General features: G+C 59.5%; 1 protein-coding gene across 6 annotated transcripts; it reads right to left on the reverse strand.

Moving 5' to 3' along the window:
- Positions 1 to 399: 399 nt before the first annotated feature.
- Positions 400 to 20502, reverse strand: PPP5C (protein phosphatase 5 catalytic subunit). Of its 6 annotated transcripts, none has more exons than XM_081515590.1 (13): positions 20323 to 20502; positions 14178 to 14419; positions 8800 to 8947; positions 8009 to 8130; positions 5926 to 5991; positions 5546 to 5644; positions 4581 to 4686; positions 2885 to 3027; positions 2693 to 2780; positions 2208 to 2248; positions 1933 to 2111; positions 1061 to 1142; positions 400 to 751 (listed from the first exon to the last, which is right to left on the reverse strand). In XM_081515590.1, the coding sequence occupies exons 1-13, from the start codon at positions 20441 to 20443 to the stop codon at positions 563 to 565; spliced, it is 1626 nt and encodes a 541-aa protein (XP_081371716.1). In that variant the 5' UTR covers positions 20444 to 20502; the 3' UTR covers positions 400 to 562. The 6 variants fall into 6 exon arrangements, 5 of the variants coding, with proteins under 5 accessions (XP_081371716.1, XP_081371719.1, XP_081371717.1 ...); XM_081515593.1 differs by having other exon boundaries at positions 400 to 916; XR_014060861.1 differs by lacking the exon at positions 2208 to 2248 and having other exon boundaries at positions 400 to 916; positions 1933 to 2178; positions 2685 to 2780.
- Positions 20503 to 20545: the final 43 nt, after the last annotated feature.

A 20545-nucleotide genomic window follows, 5' to 3' on the forward strand; every position in this document is an offset into this window, starting at 1 on the left:
CTCCTCCAGTCTCCTTCGGCGGGGGGAGACATCTGCCTAGTGTGTGAGGTGAGAACGGAGGCTGGCCTTCCCGGGAGGGGTCGGGCGAGGGCAAGGCTGACCTGAGCAGCCTCAGTGAACACTCGCTGACGAGGGGTGAGGGGTCGGGGCTGCCGCCTGCACGTGAACTGTGGATGGAGTCCTCTGTCCCAGGCGGCAGAACTTGCCCCCAGGAACCCGCTAGGACAGCAGACACTGGGGCTGCTTGGCCGGTTAGCCCCAGGACGGGCCTGTCCAGCTCCATGGAGATGAGAGGGGAGGGGGTAGGACTTCATGGTCCCCCCGCATCCCTCCAGGTCCCCTAATGAAGCGGTCACCCCAATGCCGGCAGCTCCCAAGGTCCCACTGTCCGAGACGAGCTGACTTACAATAATGACTTTATTTTAACATATTTAATTACAGACATAAAATAGCTGGGGAAGGGGATGCGCCCCAGCCGAGCCCCACCCTGGGGCTGCCAGGAGGGGTGCAGGTGAGGCCTCCCTGACGCCCCTCCTTCCAGGGGTCTTCCTGTGGCGGGGCCCTATTGCTTTAGCAGGGAAGGGGCCATGCAAGTAAGGGGGGGCGGGGAAGCCTCTGGGCCCCGCCCCCCACAGCTGTGCTGGCCTTCCTCCAGAATGCCCGGTCGGCGCCCCACCCTCAGCCTCTCCACCTCCTTCTTCTTTGTCGGGGGAGCAGACCGTCTGGCCAGCCCCCCACCCCCTCTGCAAACCTAAAGGGGAATAAATACAAACTTTACAAAGTAAAAGGGGGTCCAGCGTTGCCCTGGGCTGGGCCTGGGGTCGATGGGGAGCGGGGCCCTGCCACGCGGGCCTCACATCATCCCTAACTGCAGCAGCGTGCTGGCGTAGGCCATGGGCTTGACGTCGGGGTGAGGCTGCGAAACCAGAGGCACACGGGTCAGACACAGGACGGCAGCGGGGGGGAGGGCGGGATGGGGGTCCTCGGAGCCCCAGAGGCAGAAACCAGCCCTCCGTCGAGAATGGCTCTCCCCTCTGGCCCAGGCTGGGGGTGGACTCACCACTGCTGTGAACTGGTGGAACTGGGGCCGAAGGTCGGAGCCCCGGAGGTGGATGTAGGCGGCTTTGTTCCCCATCTGGTCGCTGCGGGGACAAGGGCAGAGGGGCCGTGTGGTCAGTCAGGGGCTGGGAGGAGCTGGGGGATGAAGGAGCAGGGAGAAGGGTCCCAGAGAGAGGAGTCAAGGTGAAGAGGGGCCCTGGGAGCCCCAACAGGGGAGCAGGAGGAGGGGGAGAGAGCCTCGTGGGGGCCGGGCGCCAGGAGGAGCAGGCCCGGGGAGCAGTGCCAGGACGGGCAGAGGGTGGAGGCAGGGCTCATGCCAAAACACGGTCCCCGATCCAACCACGCCCTGGCTCTAACCACCAGGCAACACGGGGCACAGAGCTGGGAGGGACTCAGTCTCTGGTCTCATCCAGAGCACAGGAGACTCTGGCTTCTTCAACCAAACACTAGCAAAGCGGAGGGCAAGACGGATGGGGAACTTGAAGACCAGGAGACTGAAAAAATGGTCCTTGTCTGGGTCCTGCTTGGAAGCAATCAACTGGAAAGAGATACCGAGGAGGGGCATGGGGAAAAGGAACTCTGGCGGGGTTCAGGCGACCTGAAGGACGGACAGTAGTTATCACGGTTACGTACAGAAGAGTTCCTTCCTTCAGAAACATCCTAGGCCATCACCAGGTGGAAGAGAGGATGCTTGGGGTTAGTTTCCTAAGAGCCCACGGTGGGGGTGGGGGCGGGTGAGAGTCAGTAACTGTTGAACCTGCGTGACATGTATGTGGGTGTTCATTACAGCACCTGATGTATCTCTGGAATTTTCTATCGTGAAAAGTTACAAAAAAAAAAGAGAGGCCCGGTAGGCGGGAGGTGGGGACACACCAGTAGTTGGGGGCAGAGAAGACGGTGACACAGCGGCCGCTGTGCGCCACCTCGTAGCCCTCAGCCTTGACCTCGTGGCTGCGGATGATGTAGTCCAGCTTGTTCTCCTCCAAGAAGGCCTTGGTGACGTCGGGCCCGAACTGGCAGCTCACGCCCCGCTTGCTGACCGAGCGCCCGTTCTGGGGAGACATGCAGCTCAGGGCGTCTATTTCCTGCTGCCCCGCCCACCCTGCCCACAGCCCACAGCTGCCAACCACGGCCCTGGGCAGACTGACCTGCGGCTGCGGGTCTGACCAGAGCAGGTCACACATGGGACCTGGAGGGGAGAGAGACGAGCGTTGGGGGCTGGGCGAGGGCACCGCCCTCCACGGAGGGCACGGGGGCACGTGAGGCGGGGCTCCACCACGGGCCTCCCCGCCAATCTCCCTGCCAGACCTTGTTCAATCTGTATGGCCCCCAAAGCTGGAAGGAGTATTTTTTTTCCCGGCTGCACCTCGCAGCACACCTGATTGTAATTTCCCGACCAGGGATGGAACCCGGCCCCCTGCAGTGGAAGCGTGCAGTCCGAACCGCTGGACCGCCAGGGAGGTCCGCTGCAGACACTCCTGCTCCCTGGCCAGCGCCACCCCACGAGGGAGGTGCACGGACCCAACATGCAGGAGAGGAAGGTGAGGCTCGGCCTCGCTCTCCCTTGTCTGTGTGGGCAGGGCCGGGGCCTGCAAGCCCTGGAGGGAGGGGCTGTCCCCGGCCACCCGGTCACCTGAATCTGGGGGCTGCCGACTCCGCTCGATCTTCCTGATGTCGTCCAGGGTGACGCCGTCTTCACTGAACAAGCCCCCGTGCATGATCTGGGGTTCAGGCGGGGACATCAGTGTGAGGGGAGGGGCCGGCCACACCCCAACCCTCTGCCTCGCCGCCTCGTGTGGCGGCCGGGTGCGGGAGCCTGCCTCACCAGCACTTTGCCGTTGATGCACTGGGCCAGCGGGAGCCACTCGAACACCTCGCTGAAGAGCTCGTACATCTGGGCTGTGTACTTGGCCTTCACCTCCCCCTCAAAGCCATAGATCTGGTTCATGTTGTCCGTCTCATGGTTGCCTGGCCAACAGCAGGATGAAGAGAAACCTCAGCACCCCGCTGCTGGGTGGGGCACCCTCCAGCTCAGATCCCAGCCGAGGCTGAGAAGGACCGCCCGGCAGCCCCAACCAGTGGCATCCATGCAGCAGCTCGCTGGTCCTTCCCAGAAACCCCGCGAGGTGGAGACACTGTTCTCAGTCCTCTGTCTAGAGGGGGGATGGGCTCAGAAGATCCACGGCTGTGTGGTCACAAGGCCCAGGCCGGCCCTGATCACCACGGAGTGGCGGAGACCTGGGTTCAGCCCTGGTCCCAACCGTAAGTGACCAGAGGCCCATCCCTTGTCCCCATGAGACTCAGATTCCTTCTTAAAGGACCAGCCACACTAATCATGCTAGAAACATCAAGGAAGGGGGGGTCTTGAAGAAGAAGAAAGGAGCCCCCTGCAGAGTGCCTGCCGTGGGCCAGTCCCATGCCTGGGCTTTTACCTTCCCACCAGAAACTGTCCTCCTCCCTCTGGGGCTGGAGGAGGCCAGGGAGCGGCCAGGCCCCCCACAGCTGTCGAGTCCAGACTGTTCGAGTCCAGCTCTTCGCCTCCTCCTACAAGGAGGCCTGCAGTAGGCGCTCATGGGATCTATGCCATGTGCCAGGAGCGCTGTGAGAACTCTTTGAACCTGGACGTGAACCTGGGGGGCATCAGCACTCCTGTCCCCTGAGCAGGGATTGACCCTGGGCCCTCAGCATTGCGAGTGCGGAGTCTCCGCCACTGGATCACCAGGAAGTCCTCATGCATCTCAGAGCCCTCAACCCAGCCACTGCCCTCACTCCATCCCGCTTCTCCTCCACTCCTGGCTGCATCTCCTGTGCACTGCCCCCTGTCAGCAGGCAGGGTCTCCCCCTCGGTCCTCACTCTGGTGAGCTGACCCAGCCCAACGCCACACGTACACTGAGGAACCCCCACTTTATAGCCCCCGGAGGCCTCCTAGACATCTCCTCTCTGCCTCACAGCCACATCCAGATCCAACCTCCCCACCTTCCAGCCTATACTCTACTCTTCCCATTGCCCCTCAAGTCTGTCAGTGGCAGCCACAGCTCTCCAGGTGCTCCAGACAAAACCCTGGAGTGCCCCCCCAACCCCTTCTTTCTCTCACATCTGCATCCAGCCCACCAGCAGACACTCGGGCTCTACTTGAAAAGCAAGCCCCCATCCAACCACTGTTCCCACCTGGGTCCAGATACCACCAGTCTCCCTGTTCCCTCTCTTAGCCCTTGGTCTGTTTCCCACACGGACGCCCACAAGGTTCTATTAACACCAGAGATGGCCCCTGACCCTCCTCTGCTCAGAGGCCTCCCATGACCAAAATCCTCACTGGGGCCCACAGAGCTCCGTCAATGCGATGCCGATGCATGGCGCACAACCTGCCCGACCTTACAGGGCAGCCCCGTGCATGATCTCAGTGAAGGCACAGAACAAACACACCGGCAATCGCTACCCTGCACGTGCCCTGCCCAAGGCCCCACACTGACCCCCGATCCCACACTGATCCCCCAGACCCCACACTGATCCCCCAGCTCACCTCGAAGTAAGTGAAAGTGATCTGGGTACAGGAGCTTAAAGCCGAAAAGGGTGAGGATCACTTCTACGGAGAAGGAGCCACGGTCCACGAAGTCGCCATTAAATATCTGCCCTGCTAAGGAAAACAAGGGGGAGTGCTCCCTCCCCAGCCCCTCCACACCCCTGCCACTCCCGTCGGCACCACCCTGGGGTCAAGAACGCCAGCAGGGCTCGGGGCACCTGGGCTCTCCTCGGTTTTGGGGTCTGGCCCAGTAGTCTGGCCTCTCTGGGCCTCGGGAGGTACGGAGGTGCCAAGGCCCCCAATCTCGCCTGCTTCTCAGGGAAACTGACGGCCGAGGGGGAGACCCTGGGCGGTTAGCCTGCTTCAGCTCTCCCCCAGTACAGGCCTACAGCCACAGGGAAAACGGGACACGGGCCTGGCAGCCCCGCCCAGTGGCCATTCATCGAACAATTATCCTAACATGAGCAAACACTTATACAAGGAGGTCCGGGGCCCCCAAGCCTGGCACAGGTATGAACACACGCTACCCCTCTCAGTAGCCCGATGAGACAGATCCATTTTACAAACAACGAACCTGAGGAACTGAGAGGTGAAGAGACCTGCCCGAGTCACACAGCTGGAAAAGGGCACGGCCAAGAGGGAAGCCAGGTGTGGGCAGGGCTGCCCCACCCTCACGTACGCTCTGCAGCAGCACATACATCCAGCCCCGTTTCAAGATGAGGAGAAGCCGGGGCTCAGAGGCACTGGCCTTGTGCCCAGGTCACAGCAGGCGGGGACCAGCCCGGGCCTGTCTGGCCCCGGAGCCTGGAGAGCAAGGCCGCCGGCTGCTCCACCCCGGCTCAGGGCCAGAGTGCTCATCAGGCCTCTCCCTTCTCAGGTTCAGGCAGGAAGTCCTCTCCCTCCTGCACCCCACACCCTGCAGGAGAGGCCGGGGAGGAGGGGCTGGCCCTTCTGAGGAAGGATACGTAGGGGTTGGTCTCCGAGGGTAAACCGTTGAGCTCAAATATGTTGAGGAGGTCATAGAACTGGCCGTGGGTGTCCCCGCACACTGTAATCTTCTCTGTCTGGAAGAAAAGAGGCCACCGGAGAGGGAGGGGCACAGAGAGAGATGTGGGGAGGGGGCAGAGGGGAGAGGAGGGGTGAGAGGTCACAGTGGACCGAGAAGAACCATGCGACAGACACAGGCGGGGCACAGAAATGCAGAGGGGAGGAGAGGGACAGGAGAGACACAGGGCAGGGGAGGGAGGGAGACCAAGCGGGGCGGGGCGGGGGGGGTTGTGAGTTTCTGAGCTCTGCGGCCCCTCCCCAGTCAGGGAGCCGCCCACACACCACCCCCAGCGCGCACCTCTTTGAGCGTGGTCTCCACGAGTGTGCTCAGCTTGGAGAGGACCTCTTTGACCTGTACTAGAATCTGGAAGGCAGGGCAGGCTGTGAGCGGGGCCAACTGGAGGGCCAGCAGCCCACCCTGGCCCTGGGGAGACCAGACTGGCCAGGAGATGCTGCTGGGTGGAGGGGAGAGGGGAGGAAGGGGCAGGGGAGGCCTGGCCAAGCGCAGGTCCCCTGTGAACAGAGCCTGTAACCCGCGTGGTCAATGCGGCGTTAAAACATCAGGACTATTTCACGGGGAAACCCAGATTCTAGGTTTCTCTTAAAATGATCAGCATCAGGCAGAACCACGTGGGATGAATCCAGATATGGAACCTTTAATAGAATAGCCAGCTTGCAAACATCGAAGTGTCAAAGTCACAAAAATCTCCCCAAAAGGCATGAGGCTGCTCTAACGGAACAAAAAAGTAAAAAGGCAGACCATATGCAATCATTGATCCCTCAATAGGTTCTGGATTAAAAAAAAAAAAGAACAGCTAAAAAGGATGTTTGGGGAAAAAACTGGGAAAAACTAAAATATCAACCTGGAAATACAGACGGTATTAGTTCTTATGGACTGAAGACAGACTTGACAACACTGTGTACACCTGACAGTGTCTGCAGTAACAGCCGGCCTGTGGACTGTCTGCTTTAGTCAGTATTATTGTATCACCACCAAATTTCCAAGATGGGAATGACAACAGTCATGCAGGAGAATGTCCTGTTTTTAGGAGACACAGGTGATAGTGCAACTTATTCTCAAATGGTTCAGGAAGAAGGAAAAAAGGAAAATACTGTGTGTGTACATACGCATATACACAGAAAGGTAAAGCAAAAGTGTCAACATGTTAATAACTGGTGAGTCTAAGTGAAGGGGCTATGGATGTTAACTGTGCTGGTCTTTTGACTTTTCTGTGGGTTTAACAATTTGCTAAGTAAAAAGTTGGGAAAACGGTGCTAAAGAAGAAAAGTAGGAGGTATCCACTTTCAGTCAGAATGTAGAAAGTTATAAAAGATTGTCACTCTTGCCTTAATGATGGAAACAAGCCAAAAAACAAGAAGAAAAAACAAAAAACAAAAAACACCCTGAAACATCTGAGAGTGAGGACTCAAAGAAACCTGAGTCAAACTACAAGACAGCGAGCGACAAGCTCTTCCCTGCGAGAGAGACGGTGACTGTGCTCCCCCCGGCGGTGCGGCAGGAGGGCAAGGCTAAGAAGGGAGCGGGCGTGACAGCCCTGAGGAGCCCCGCGGCAGAGGGCCTCTGCCCTCGCCTGCCTATTCTTTCCCAAGCCGCACAGAGTGCGCAAGGCGACATGGTGGAGAGGAACCACCTGAGGCACAAAAGTGGGGGGCGAGACTGAGAGCAGAGAACCCCTCAGACACCCCGACATCTGGCAGCAGGGCTGAACATCAGAGCGCTTTCCTACATGTGAGCTGGAGACCTGACAGCGTACAGGCATGCCTGGGATTCTGCCAGGGCGAAGATTCCGAGCCCCGCCCCCGGAGAGTCCTGTCTCCCCTCTGAACACAGCTGAAGCCAGCTCCAACTCGAGCTGCCCCTGAACTGCAGGGGAGACTGACACAGCCCCTCACACTGGCAGCCCAACAGAAACAGGGCCTGCCCGTGTCTGCAGGAAAGGTGCCTGTCTCCATCGCTACTGCGCTTCTACACGAGATGTCTGGCCCATGAGAAAAAAGCAGTTAAGACGGGAAGAGCAGACAAACGGAAGCAGACCCAGAGATGACCCAGATGGTGGAAGATCTAGACAGAGACTTTAAAATAACTATGTGGAAAATGTGTTGAAGGATCTCACAGAAAAGGTAAATGACATGCATGAACATATGGGGCCGAGAGACGAAAGCTATTAAAAAAGTAACCGATGGAAATGCTGGAGATGAAGAATTCATCTGCAGGGTGCCCGGCACACCGTGGGCTCAACAAGCGTCAGCCGGCGGGACCGCCCTGCTCCCCGCGCCCCCGCAGTGGTGGGGTTCAGGCCAGGCCAGCGCCCTGATGCCACCCGGGTCCCAAGCTCTGGCGGCACCGACAGGGGCGCTACCTGGTAGGCGCACTTCCGGTGCAGCTTCTTCTGGTCCTTGTACCATTGCATGAGCTCCTTCATGAAGGTGATTGTCACCCTGCCGTCCTCCAGCTTGGGCCCACTGTACTCATCCTCGATGGCTGGCGTGTGAAGGGGGGAGGAGAGTCAGGGGCCGCGGCCACTGTCAGGGTGGGAAGTGTGGCCTGGCCCCCAGGCACGGGGCAGGCTCGGCGCTGGACACACAGGTTGACAGGAGACGGATTGGAGACTTCACTCCCTGGTCGGGGCCTCTCACGGCCGGCTCCTTCTGCTCAGGCAGGCTCACAGGCCCTCCCCTTGACCTATGACCTATGGGGTGCCCCCTCTCTGGCAGCCTCTCCCCCTGACTTGATCTGCTAGCGATTAACATGTGAACTGACGATCAGTCCTCTCTCCCCACTAGGACAACCGCTCCAGCGGGCAGGGGCTGTTTGGGTCACAGCTGTATCTCCAGTGCCCACAATAGTGGTACCCACCAGCGACCCAATAATCATCTGTGGAGTGAATGACAGACGCCTCTGAGAGCCCAGAGGACCTATGGACAAATCAGGCCCGTGACGGGTGGGTGCAACTGCAGGATGGATACAGCAAGGAAGCTCGCCTGCACCCAGGACCTCCAGCCCCCACTCTGGACTGTGGGGTCTCCAGGGGCACAGACAGCGCGTGGGGACAGGGACCAGAGGCGCCGCAGCATGCACGGGAACGCAGTGCTCGGGCAAGAACGAGGAAGGCTCTGGGCCGGGCACGGCGGGGCGCCCAGGCCGACTCACTCATGCTCTCGATGTCGAGCGAGTCCACGACGGAGCGCTTGTGCTCGTCGCCCGCGATGGCTCGCTCGAAGGCCTTCTGCTTCACGATCTTGTTGCACTCCTGGTACTTCATCTTGGCATCCTTGTCGTGGGGCTTCACCTTCACCACCTGGCATGCAAGGTGGGCAAGAGAGGACGGAAAGAAGGAAAGAGGCATCAGCACCCAAGCCGAGGCGGGGACACCGGGACTGCCCTTGGCCGGCCTGGCCCAGGGTCCACAGACGCTGAGCAGAGCACCCAGCCCCGTGCACAAGGGGTGCAAGCCTCGACTTGCTGCCCCTCTGGGTCTTGGTTTCTGTGTCCCCAAACTGGGCGCGACAGAGATGCCCACACGGGGCTGCTGGGAAGGAAAACATATTAACCCATTCGGATGCTCTTAATACACCACAGCTCTGATCATTGTCAAAATAAAACTGGCCCTGCTCCAGCTTCCTCGCTGGAACCAGAGGGGCTGAGAGGACCGGGTGCGCTGGATCTGAAGTCATGATTTACAGCCCGACTCAGCCGAACAGGCAATGACTGGCTGGATAACCCGGAGTCTCAGTTTTCTCATCCACGAGGTGGGGGAGGTAACAGGCTGTTGGGGAGGATAAGGAACCAGCACGGGCCTGGCGTGCAGCCCGAGCTCTGTGGGCAGCCTCTGGAACCTGGTGCTCATGCGCCCGGGTTCAACCTCAGGCCCTGGGGAGACCCAGGACCAGTGAGTTCCCTTGGTTCCCTCCTGAGGAAGGTGGAGGCGACAGAGCATCAACCTCGAGGGCTGCCAGGAGGACAGAACAAGCAAACACTTGTGAAGGGTGTGTGGCGGCATGGGCCGCCCACGGCCCCTTTCACGGGCTGCCGTGTCCATGACACGGGATCGCATGCAGGAAGCACTGGGTGCTTGGCCGTGGGACACACTCAGGGCCCAGGAAGAGGAGCCCTTGCCCTCCCCTCCCCCTACCTTCTGTCTCGCTTCCTACAGACACTGATCCCCCAAGTCCAGAGGGAGCAGGGGTTGCATTCAGATCCCAGCTCTGCCACTTATGTGCTGGGTGACCTTGGGCAAATGAATTCACCCCTCTGAGCCTCAGTTACCTGTAACTCTTTCTGTAATTATCAGTGGACCCTGCCTGACCTGCCCATCCTGTTGGCCTCCCCAGGAGTGGGCTCCCACAGCCCTGTGCCAGGGCGCAGAAAACGGGGGTGCCAGGCGGCAAATGCGCCCTGGTGGAAAGCCTGGCTGAGTGCGTCAGAAGCCGGGGCAAAGGTGTTTGCTGATGAGCCCCAGGGGTCAGTGTGGCTCACCCCCGAGAAGAGGCGTGCAGACCAGGTGGGGTGGCAGGAAGCTGGGTCGGGGCAGGCTCAGGCCAAGGCACCCTGCCAGGTGGCTCCACCTGCGGTGGGGTGTGGCGCAAGGCTTGGGAGAGAGGCGGCCCCAGATAGTCCCTGGAGTCCTTCCCAACAAGCAGAGGTTAGGAGTCCACAGCCCAGGATGAAGTCCAAACCGCCACTCAGCCCGGCCCACGAGGGCCCACCCAGCCCTCTGTGTGCCCTGCTTGCCCAGCGTGAACCAGCTAGACCAAAGCCACAAGTCCCCAAATGTGCCAGCCCCCTCTCACCTGCAGGCTGGTACACCCCTGGCCCAGAACACCTCACGTCCACCCTCAGTGCCTCTCCAGCCCTGCCTCCTCCTCCTCCAGCTCTCAGCACCCCGCCCCCGCCCTCTCCCATCTCCCAGGCTGGGTCAGGCTCTGGGCTCCCTCCCACCGCCCCGCCCCAGCCCTGAGCACCGCAGGGGACAGCTCTACCTCCCCAGCGGAAGGTGGTCGGGGCCAGGGGCCACGAGGGCAGGGCTGAGGCTGTGTCCCAGGTGTAAGGAGCGCCCCGAATGGACACATGCCCCACTAAGCATTTCCTCTGAGCCAGCGCCCTCTTTTCAGAGAGCTCGCAGGCCGGGGTGCAGGGTGGGCCGGGGTGCAGGCTGGAAGCAAACACTGATGACCCTGGAAACAAAGGAAGGGAGCAGTAACAGCGCTTTCTCTGTGCCTGAGGCTGTAAGCGACAACCTCGCTCACTTTCTCCTCAGAGCAGCTCTCTGTGATGTATCACAGCTCCACTCACGGACGGACACGGAAACTGAGGCCAGGATACGTGAAGTCACTGGCCCAGGAAGCCAGGATTCTGTTCTCTCCCTGCTGAAGATCCTGCTCCCACCGTGCATGCTGGGACAGGTCCCCCTCCCCACCTATTGCCACGGTCCCCACAGGGCCCAACATGCGTTCCAGGGACATGCTGTGGGTCCGGGTCTTAAGAGCAGGCTCTGGGGCCAGGCCTCCAGGTCTGCCTCCAGGCCTTGCAGCCGGGGGAGGCCCCGAGGCCTATTGGCTCAGAACTGAACGCTAGACTTCTCTTTAAGAAGAGAGATCTCACAGCAAGTGGGGTCTGGGTTGTGTCTGGTCAGCATCCTGTGACAGTGATGCCAGGCATGTCACTGGGGGAAAGTGGGGCGGTGGGGTCTCTGCATTACTCCTTATACCTGCATGTGAAACCACACGCTCTCAGAATAAACAGCTGTTTTTACAAGTGGTTTCAGCTGCGAGTATTCCCAGGCAGTAACTCCAGGGACTCGGGCCGATGAAATGGTAACACGGGCTCCTGACCCCCACGAAATGCCATGGGGCTGGCGTGTATCTGGGAAACGGGAACTCTCTGGAGTTCAGGAAGGTGACCCGGAGCATGTGCTCCATGCAACAGGACATCCCCAGCAAGTCTAGGTGGCGCCTGGTAACCACACCCACTCCTGTTTCTGCAGTAAAAACCTCCAGTGGCACATGAGACGGCAAACCCTCCAAACCCAGAAAGTCCTGGGAGGAGGTGGGGAGTATAGAAGGAGCCCCCCAGACTCCTGGGCCCCCGAGACTGCCTGGGCCCCTGAGACTGCCTGAGCTCCAGCCGCAGACAGGAGAGAACAAAGGTGGAATCTTCTGAGAAGAGGCCCCAGTAAAGGGGTGGGGAATCCTGGAGCCGGGGTCCCCCTGAAAGAATGAACCTGGCGATGAGGGAGAGGCATTGGTGGGGGGATTCAACACGGACCTGGAGAGGGTCCGTGCCCTGGAGGTGGAGCAGAGTGGAGACACCCCCAGGCCCCCAGCCCCTAACAAGGCCCTGTGCCTGCACACAGCCCTTCCTGGGGGGCCGTGGGCTCATCCCAGACACCCCCAGGAGAAAGCACACCCAGAGAAGTGCCCCTAAGTGGGGGCCCTACTCTCGCTGAGTCCTCACAAGGCCACTGAGGCAGGAGATCCAAAGCGCTCAGAGCTACACAGCTAGCGTGTCACCACACAATGGCTCTGCAGGTAGAGACTGCATGGGAAGCCGCCCCAGGCTGGCCCCTCTGCCCTGCAGCCATAGTCTGATGAAACGTGTCAGAAAGGACAGCAGGCAGGTGGTCCAGGCAGCCAAGGACCTCAGGCTCATGCAGGGGGTCCCCAGGGCTGCTGGCAGAGCCCCCACAGGGGAACAGCGGCCATGACCCGGCCCCCACGAATCCCACAAGGCCTGGGATAAAGCTGTGTATGCCCGCAAGATGGCTGGAAGCGACCATCTCAGACTCCAGGAGTACGTGCTGTGAGGCCCCAGGCTGGGTCAGAGCAGTGAGAAAACCTCCAGTCCGGGCCCTGGGGAGACGGCCCTGCAACCCGGGAGGGAAGACCCCGTGCAGATCTGTACTTGCGGTTCCTCTTATCTTCTGCCCCCCTCCCTTCTCTTCCCAGCCCCTCCCCTCCATTTGGAGACCTGCCCCCACCCACCCCAACTGCCCTCTTGAGTTACTCATTACTGAGCCCTCCAGGCCCCATGACCTGTTCTCACACCACTGTTCACCAGAGCCCAAAAGCCACCCCAGAGGTGGCCACGCCTCTCGGCACCACTGCCAAATGAGGACACCTCAGGCCCAGGCAGGGGACCAGCTGGAGAAAAGCAGGGGAGCCCAAGCTTGTCAGGACCCTGCTCTGCAGCTCCTTTCTCCTTCCTCGCAGGGCTCACCCCAGCCCCCGCCTCCACTCAGCCTCTCGGTCTCTACATCATCTCCTCCTCCCTGCCTCTGCCCTGCCCTGCCATGGGTGCCCTGGCCCGGGGCTTGGCGTGAACCTGCCTGAAGGCCACCCTCCTCTCTAGGCCGGCGGCCAGCAGCCCGCCCTGGCTGTCTGATCTGCTCCCTCCAACCGCAGCCCGTGGCTTTCGGCCTCCTGTGTTCTCCTGGCTGACACAACAGAAGCTGCTCAGAGTGTGTGACAGAGGAAATGAAAGGAGTGAGGGTGTGCGTGCATGTAAGGGGGGCACGACAATCATTCATTCAACAAACGCTAAGCCCCTGCTGGGTGCCAACCACTGTCCCAGGGAGCGTCCCAGAACAAAGAGAAGCCCCGCTCTCAAGGAGAGACTCTCTGGATAGGGGAAGACGCTGGCCAGAGGCTGGCCTGCCTGCGTTCAGACCCCAGCTCCACCGCTTGCCTATTCCATGCAGGTGGGCGGGTGACTTGAACCTCCTGGGCCTCAGTCTCCCCATCTGTACTATGGGGGTAACCACAGTTCCCGCCTCACAGGGCTGCCACACAAGTCACTCAGCCGGCTGATGCGAAGGGGAGAGGACAAGCCTGGCACGCAGGCGTGCTCTGTGAGGCCTTCCCACTATCGTTATGATCAGAGCAGAGACAGCGGCGGGCGTGGTGGATGAGCGAGTGACCTGGCCAATCCTTGCCATCCTCCGGGTCCCCTCTCTCGTCACCTCATCAAAACACACCCCCATGTGCTGTCCCTCTAAAGCACCTCGCCCTATTCTCTTTCTCCCAGGCCCACATCCTCACTTGCAATGACTGTTTGCTCTCCCAATGACAGGTTTATTTTTTGCCCTCCTCCAAATTATAAGCTCCACCAGAAGGGCTGTGTGCTTCTTGTTCACCAACAGTAATAACAACAATAATCAGAATAGTTAATTACATGTGCTGACTACGTGCTAGGTGCTATTCTAAATGCCTGAAAAGCAGAGGCTCATTTATTCTTCACAGCAACCCCGAGAGGCAGGTCTTTGCCCTCCCATTTCACGGATATGGGGAAGAAGGCACAGAGAGGCCAGGTGACTTGCCCAAGGTCACCAGGCAGCGATGGCAGAGCTGGGCTGTGAACCCAGCTGGCGTGTGTTGGATGAGCAAGCAGTAAGTAAACGTGCACACAGCCTCCTCACGCCTTCCCCGTCAGGTCTGGCCAAGCTCCAGGAGGCCCCAGCCCGCCCTGCCTGGCCCTCAACACCAGCCTGGTTCAGGCCCCGGGAGCGAGCCCACCCCAGAGGCCCGGCTCACCGTCTCATAGTCACGCAGGGCGGCCCGGAACTTGCCCAGCGCCATGTTGCTGGCGGCCCGGCGGTAGTAGCCCTTGATGTACTTCTTGTCCATCTCGATGGCCAGCGTGGCGTCGGCCAGCGCGTAGCCGTAGCACTCGGTGCGCAGGTAGGCCAGACTGCGGTTGCCATAGTAGATGGCATTGCTGGGGTTCAGCTCGATGGCCTGGCTGTAGAACTTGATGGCGTTTTCGTAGTCCTTGGCTGTGAAGAGGGAAGAAGAGGAGGGGGTTTGAGGCAAGGGTGCCACCCCCAGCCAGCAGGGGTCCTAGGCTGGGTACTGGCCAGTCCTCCCACTTACAGATGGAGAAACTCAGGCCCAGAACGTCTCTCCAGCCTGCTCCCCTTCCTGACTTGTCCCACCCTAGCACAAGCCCAAATCTCTAACTCCCTAAATCACTTCCACATATCTGCCCACCCAACCATCGCCCCCCCAAGGCCCCAGTGGGCAACACTTCTTCTGGGACTTTCAGAGGGTCTTCTGAATGTGCCCCGTGGCCCGGAGAGGGTATGTTACTGAGTGCCAGCCCTGAGATGGGAACCAGCAACTCTGAGTCTGCCCTGAGCCCCACAGCAAGTACACAAGCCAAAGAGGGGTTCTAGTAGAAGAACAGGAAGTGGGGACGGAAAAGGGACCTACTTAGGTCTCAGGAAGGGAACATATCAGCAGAGACTCAAAGGAAGCGATAAACCAGACCAGAGGAAGAGCATTCCCCACAGAAGGAATGGCAGGTGCAAAGGTACTCAGGGGGAGAGCACTATATTCTAGGACCAGCGAGAGGGTGGTGCGTCCGGGGCGGGGTGAGCTGGGGGAGGGTGGGAGGTGAGGGCAAGGGGGCTGGCAGGAAGTCCACAGCCAGAGCAGGGTGCAGCGACAGGACGTGATATCTGGCCAAGGGGAAAAGTCCATTTTATTTTAAATGAGCCACGGCCGTGCCCTGCACGTTACATCTCGACCCGGGGCATCCGCACGTCCCCACGGCACAAGCTCCGTCTGGTGCTCCCTCTACAGCAAGCCACAGAGGTCTTGTCAAGGTCAGACGCTCAGTCTGGATCTGCAGAGCTGTCTTGGCCCACGTGGCTGTTCAACAGGCAGGAGACTGAAGCCAGGGGGAGCACCCAACCTGGGGGGATGTGATGCGCCAGGTGCCTTGGGGACTCTTGGCACACAGGTCCCCACACTGCACCCTCATGGCACCCTGAGGACGGCTGCATTAGTCCCACTTTGCAGATGAGGCTCTAAGAGCGAAACCATATCACCCAGCAAGTGGCAGACAGGGACTCCGAGTCAGGCTGAGCGCCACGGGCTCCCACACTCATACTCCGTACCAGGGGGCCTCTGGGGGAGACCAGCAGGGGGCAGGCAGCCTGGGCCCCATCCCCGCTCTACTCCTAGTGACCTGTGTGTCCTGGGGCAACTTACGTACCCACTCTGGGCTAAAGTTTCAGAGAGTCCTCCCGACCCTCAGCCTAAAACCAGAACTCCTGCCCTAACTCCCACTGTTCTTTTCTCCAGAGGCATCTGAGAAGACAGGACTTTCCTTTGCTGTGTCTGCTTATTGCCCATCCTCCCAATGTGAACTTAAGTCCTATAAGGGCAGGGGTGCTGTCTGTCTTACTCTGAACCCTGACCCTGTCTGAAGACACAGCAGCCCCTGGCCCTGCTGTCCAGGGGCTCACGGTCCAGTTGAAGGGTGGGAGGGACACACTGCACCCAGATCACCGCCCCCAGACCGTGACGCTCGCAGTGTTTGTGGCTGGGGCCACCCAGAGGGGATGCCGGGGCTGAGACTTGGAGGAGGAGGAGGAGTGAGTCGGGAGAAAAGAATGGAAGAAGAGGATTCCCGGCTCCATGAGTGGTTCCTGAATGAATGAAAGAAGGAAGGTAGGAAAGAAAGAGAAAGACAGGACACACCAACATTAGAGAAGGAAGCCAGGTGCTGGGAGGTGCCAGGAACAATGTAACGACCATTGCTTCCGCAGGCTAATGTCTGGCAATCTTTCAAATGGCTCAGATGTCACCTCCTTTGAGAAGCCTTCCTTGACACCCAGGCGGGGTCAGGCACCCCTCCAGGCGGCCCCGGCCCCGAGGCTCCCCTCTCCCAGGCCTGCCCTCTCTGGACAGTCACCGTTAGGTGATGGGTGTGTCTCCCCAGGACGCGAGCCCTGGAGGGCAGGCCCAAGACCTCCCAGAAACACGCCAGGGCAGAACGAGGCAGCCTGAATCTGACCGACCCTCCCTGGAATGCCAAAACCTTCGAGGACTCCTTCCAGCCTCCTGGCCGGGTGCCAGAGGCAGGCGGCCAGCGTGCCTGCCATACCTTTGGGCATGGGGTGGGGAGCCTGCCATCGGGCTCTGCGGATCCTGACCACAAGACCCTAGACAGACAGTCTCCCCTCTCTGAACCTCAGCTTGCTCATCTGAAATGTGGGAAGCACAACCGGTCCTGCCTCAGGCACTGGTTGTGAGGGTTAAAGGAACTCCCAGATGAAATGTGGCTACAGCCGAGAAAGTGATCAGCAGATGCTCGTAAAAGAACTGACTAAACGACTCACTGAAGGGAAGAAGAGACTAGATGAGAGGAAACGGGAGGGGCATGGGCTTCACACAGCTACCCCGACACCAGATCCCAGCCCTGCTCTACAAATATGAGTGCACTTAACCCTCAAGGGAGGCCCCATTTTAGAGAGGAGAAAAGTGAGGCACAGAGAAGCTAAGGTCTTCCCAGGGGTCACACAGCAGGTAAGACAAAGAAACAAGATTTGAACCCAGGCAGCCTGAGCTCTTAACCATGTGAAGTCTTGGACTCAGGGGCCTCCTTGGGGTTAAACGGAACCCCTCTCTTTATACAGAAGGCGGTGGGGGGCAGTGAGGCCCAGACAGAGGGGAAGAGAGGTGAATGACACGAGGGACCAGGCTCTTCCCCCCCGGGGCCTCTGGATAGGGCCTGAGTTCCCAGGGGTCAACTAGCCAGGGTCCTGCAAGCCCCTGGGGGCCCTCGTCTCCCCCCTCACCACCCCGGGGCCAGGATGGCTCCAGGTAGGGCTGCGGATAAGGACTCTGAATGTGGGAGCCAAGCACGTGGTGAGGAAGGGGGATATCCGGCCATGCTGCTCGCACACTCTGACCTTGAGCAAGCGGTTTCACTTCTTGGAGCCTCAGCTTCCTCTATAAAACAAACAGGGCCGCTCCTGCCTGCCTCCCAGCGCCCAGGGGAGGATTAGACAAAGTGGTGTACCTGGCCACCGGCAGGGGCTCAATTAAGGCGAGCTGTAATTAATCTTTTTATTGTTATTCCCCTAGCCCCGGGAACTGGGGCTCAGTGCCTACAGCTGCCTGCCAGACAGCAAGGGGCTTGGACCAGGAGGGGCATCCCCCTCCATTCCAGCTCAATGCCAGCGCCGCTGGCTACCTGCCCAGTCTCAGGCCTCCCAGAGCTCAGAACCCAGGTCCTGGGGGGGCAAGGAGCCCCTCCGGAGGGCCCACTGTTTCCCAGAATTCTCCCCTCATCTCAGCATCTCCTCCCAAGCTTGCCGCTCTTCTCAAGCCCCATTTCAGAGAAGGTCTTACCTTCCACACCTCCCCAGGCTGGAGACTGGGCTCTGGCCGGGACACCTGATCCGTCAACCCTCAAAGCCAGGCAGTCACCTTGTTCTGTCAGGTCAACCTCCAGAAAGTCTCTCAAATCTCTTCTTTCACATCCATCCTGACCGCCCGTTTTTCCCCTGGTCTGGCCTTCATCCTCTCCTGTCCATGGTCCTGCCTCAGCCTCCCCCAAGCTCTCCCAGCCCGCGGTCCTGCCCCTCCAGAGGGGTCTTCCTAAAGCGCAAACCCGATCCCGTCCTTTCCCCACCCAGAACCATCCCAGACTCCTCAGAGTCCCCAGGCGGGACACTCAGGCTCCCCTGCAGCCTCACTGTCAACTCTGGCCTCTCACGCTCCAGCCCTGCTCACTTCCTCAGTGCTGGGCTCACCTCTGGGCCTTTGGCATCCCATGCTTCCTTCCTGGGGTTCCCTCTCTGCAGGTGACCGCTATCATTCTCCCTCTGAAACACTTCTTGAGTCAGTTTCTGTCTCTCCGGCCCGGTGGGCAGCACCCCCCAACTCACCTGTCCACCATCCTAGTCTCTTTCCTGGTCTCCAGCCTCGTCCTTGGGTCCGGTCTCTGCAAGGCCACTGGGGGATCCCCTTCCATTGCTAAGCAGCCCGTGTTGCTCTTCTCTTCAAATGTCCCATGGCTTCCTGCCACCCTCGTGATGACATCCACACTCCCTGACCCGCCTCCACGGTCTACCTCCAGCCTCACCTCTCACCAGTCCCACCTCCTTCTCACTGCTCTGGTCTGACCTGACCTTCCCACCAGAGGCTAGCTCTCCACTAAGGCTCAAGATCCCTCCCACACCGCACCCCACCTCCAGGGCCCTCTGCTGTAGGCCTCCTCTCTCTCCTGCAGGATCAGTTCTATTGGTCTATACTCTTTGTCTCTTCTGCTCTTAAAAAAAAAAAAAGAGCAGCAACTGCCCCCTCTAATTTCTCCACTCCCTCTCAGAACCAAAATTCTCAAGACCCCTGTCAATACTGGCTGTCTCCGCTTCCTCATTTCCCATTCACTCTGCAGCGCCCTCCCCTCTGGCTACCAACCCCATCATCCCCTAGAAACTGCTTGGGTCAAGGCTACCACCAACACACTATGGAGGCAAATCCAACGATCAATGCTTGGTGCTGGCCTTTGCAGCATCCCATCTCAGGCACATCCTCTCCTTCTAGAAGCACTCCTTTCTCTCAGCTTTCCTAATTTTCCTTCCACCTCAAGGACCACTCCAACGCAGCCTCTTCAGTTCTAAACACTGGAATTCCTTCAGTTTCTGCCCTAAGCCCCTTCTCTTCCGAGGTGACCTCATCCACTCCCATAGGCTGTTCCAGTCCACCCAGAGGCTGCTCCTGCCCAAATTCCTCACCAGAGAGTTCAGGGCTGGTTCATCTCTCCACTCATGGGCTCCTCTGGGAGAGTCGAGTCAAATCCGAACTGGTCTATGCAGTGACTTATGAAACCCTACGTGATCTGGCCCCTGTCCTAAGCTTATCTTGTATCTGTTTCCCTGCTAACTTGTTAAAGTTCTAGCCAAGCCAGCCAGTCTCCTTTCATTTCCGACCTCAGGGCCTTTGCACAGGCAGCACCGCCTACCTGGGACACTCCTTCCCAATTCTCCTCTGAAACTTAAATGCCTTTTCCTCAGTAATGCCTTCCCTGACCAACCTCTCTAAGGTAGTGGTCTCTAACCCTTATCCTCTACTCCTTTGTTGGGGTTTTTCCAAAGGATTCATCACAGCTTCTAAGTATTTTATTATTTGTCTGTGTGTTTGTTCAAGGTCTGATTCTCTTGCTAAATTACAAACTATAAGGCCACATCTGTGTCACCTGCTGCTGTGTAGCTAAAGTCAAGCACAGTCTTAGCACGCAGCGGATGCTCAATAAACGGACCGAATCAATGAATGAATGGGTGCGCCCACATCCTACTTTCCCAAGATCCTAAGTCGTACTAGTCTTGGATTGCCTCACCTCTACCCCCAGATCCTTCCCTCTCCCGGAGTAACCTCAAGTCTCCTTCCTGGTCCTCCCATCTAATGATCTATTTCCCATTCCCCTGATCGCCTGCCCTACTGGGACAGTTCCCCCCTTCCCCCAACTTGGTGCCTCTTCACTTGGGAGTCTCCCCACTTGGTAGCGCCATCACTCCTCCGCCCCACGTCACGACTTGGTAGCGCCCTCTTCAGGTCGCGCCATAAGGTGACACCTCTGGGGTCTCACATTCGGTGGTGCTCCCATTCCGGTCCCCCTCCCGTTTCACACTTGGAAGCGCCTTCCTCAGTCTCCCCACTTAGCACCCGCTCCGCTCGCCACTTCCAGGTATCACCCCTTCTCTCCGGAGCCCCCTCTGTCGCCCCTTGGTAGCGCCATCCTCGCCCTCCCCACGCCCGGTCACTTGGTAGTGCCTGCCCCGCGCCCAGGCTGCCGCTCCGCGTTGCCATGGTTCCGCGCGGGCCCGGCACCCCTTGACTTGGGGCTGCTCTCCACCCTCCCTCGCTCCCTCCAGGGCGGGCGCACCTTTGAAGTAGTCGTTGGCCTGCGTCTTGAGCTCCTCTGCCCTCTTCAGAGCGCCATCAGCCGGGGGCTCGTCCCGGGGGGGCTCAGCACACTCAGTCCGCTCGCCCTCCGCCATCGCCATGCCGCAAAGCGACCCCCACCCTGGCAACGGCCGCCAGCGGCACCCGGCCGAATCGTCGCGAAGGAGTGCCGACTTGCCGCTGCCGCTGCTGCACAAGTGTCG

The sequence above is a fragment of the Giraffa tippelskirchi genome, chromosome 7, assembly GCF_054371585.1.
Source record: "Giraffa tippelskirchi isolate mGirTip1 chromosome 7, T2T-mGirTip1v1.2.pri, whole genome shotgun sequence".
Lineage (NCBI taxonomy): Eukaryota > Metazoa > Chordata > Mammalia > Artiodactyla > Giraffidae > Giraffa > Giraffa tippelskirchi.

Bases quoted from the DNA above. Each gene is read 5' to 3' on its own strand.
- PPP5C (XM_081515590.1), bottom strand. From the start codon at position 20,443: ATGGCGATGGCGGAGGGCGAGCGGACTGAGTGTGCTGAGCCCCCCCGG. The intron at 2,781-2,884 runs GTGAGGCAGGCT...CCTGAACCCCAG, and splicing joins GCATCAACGGCAAAGTGCTG to ATCATGCACGGGGGCTTGTT. The intron at 1,143-1,932 runs GTGTGTCCCCAC...TTGTCCCCGCAG, and splicing joins TTCTCTGCCCCCAACTACTG to CGACCAGATGGGGAACAAAG.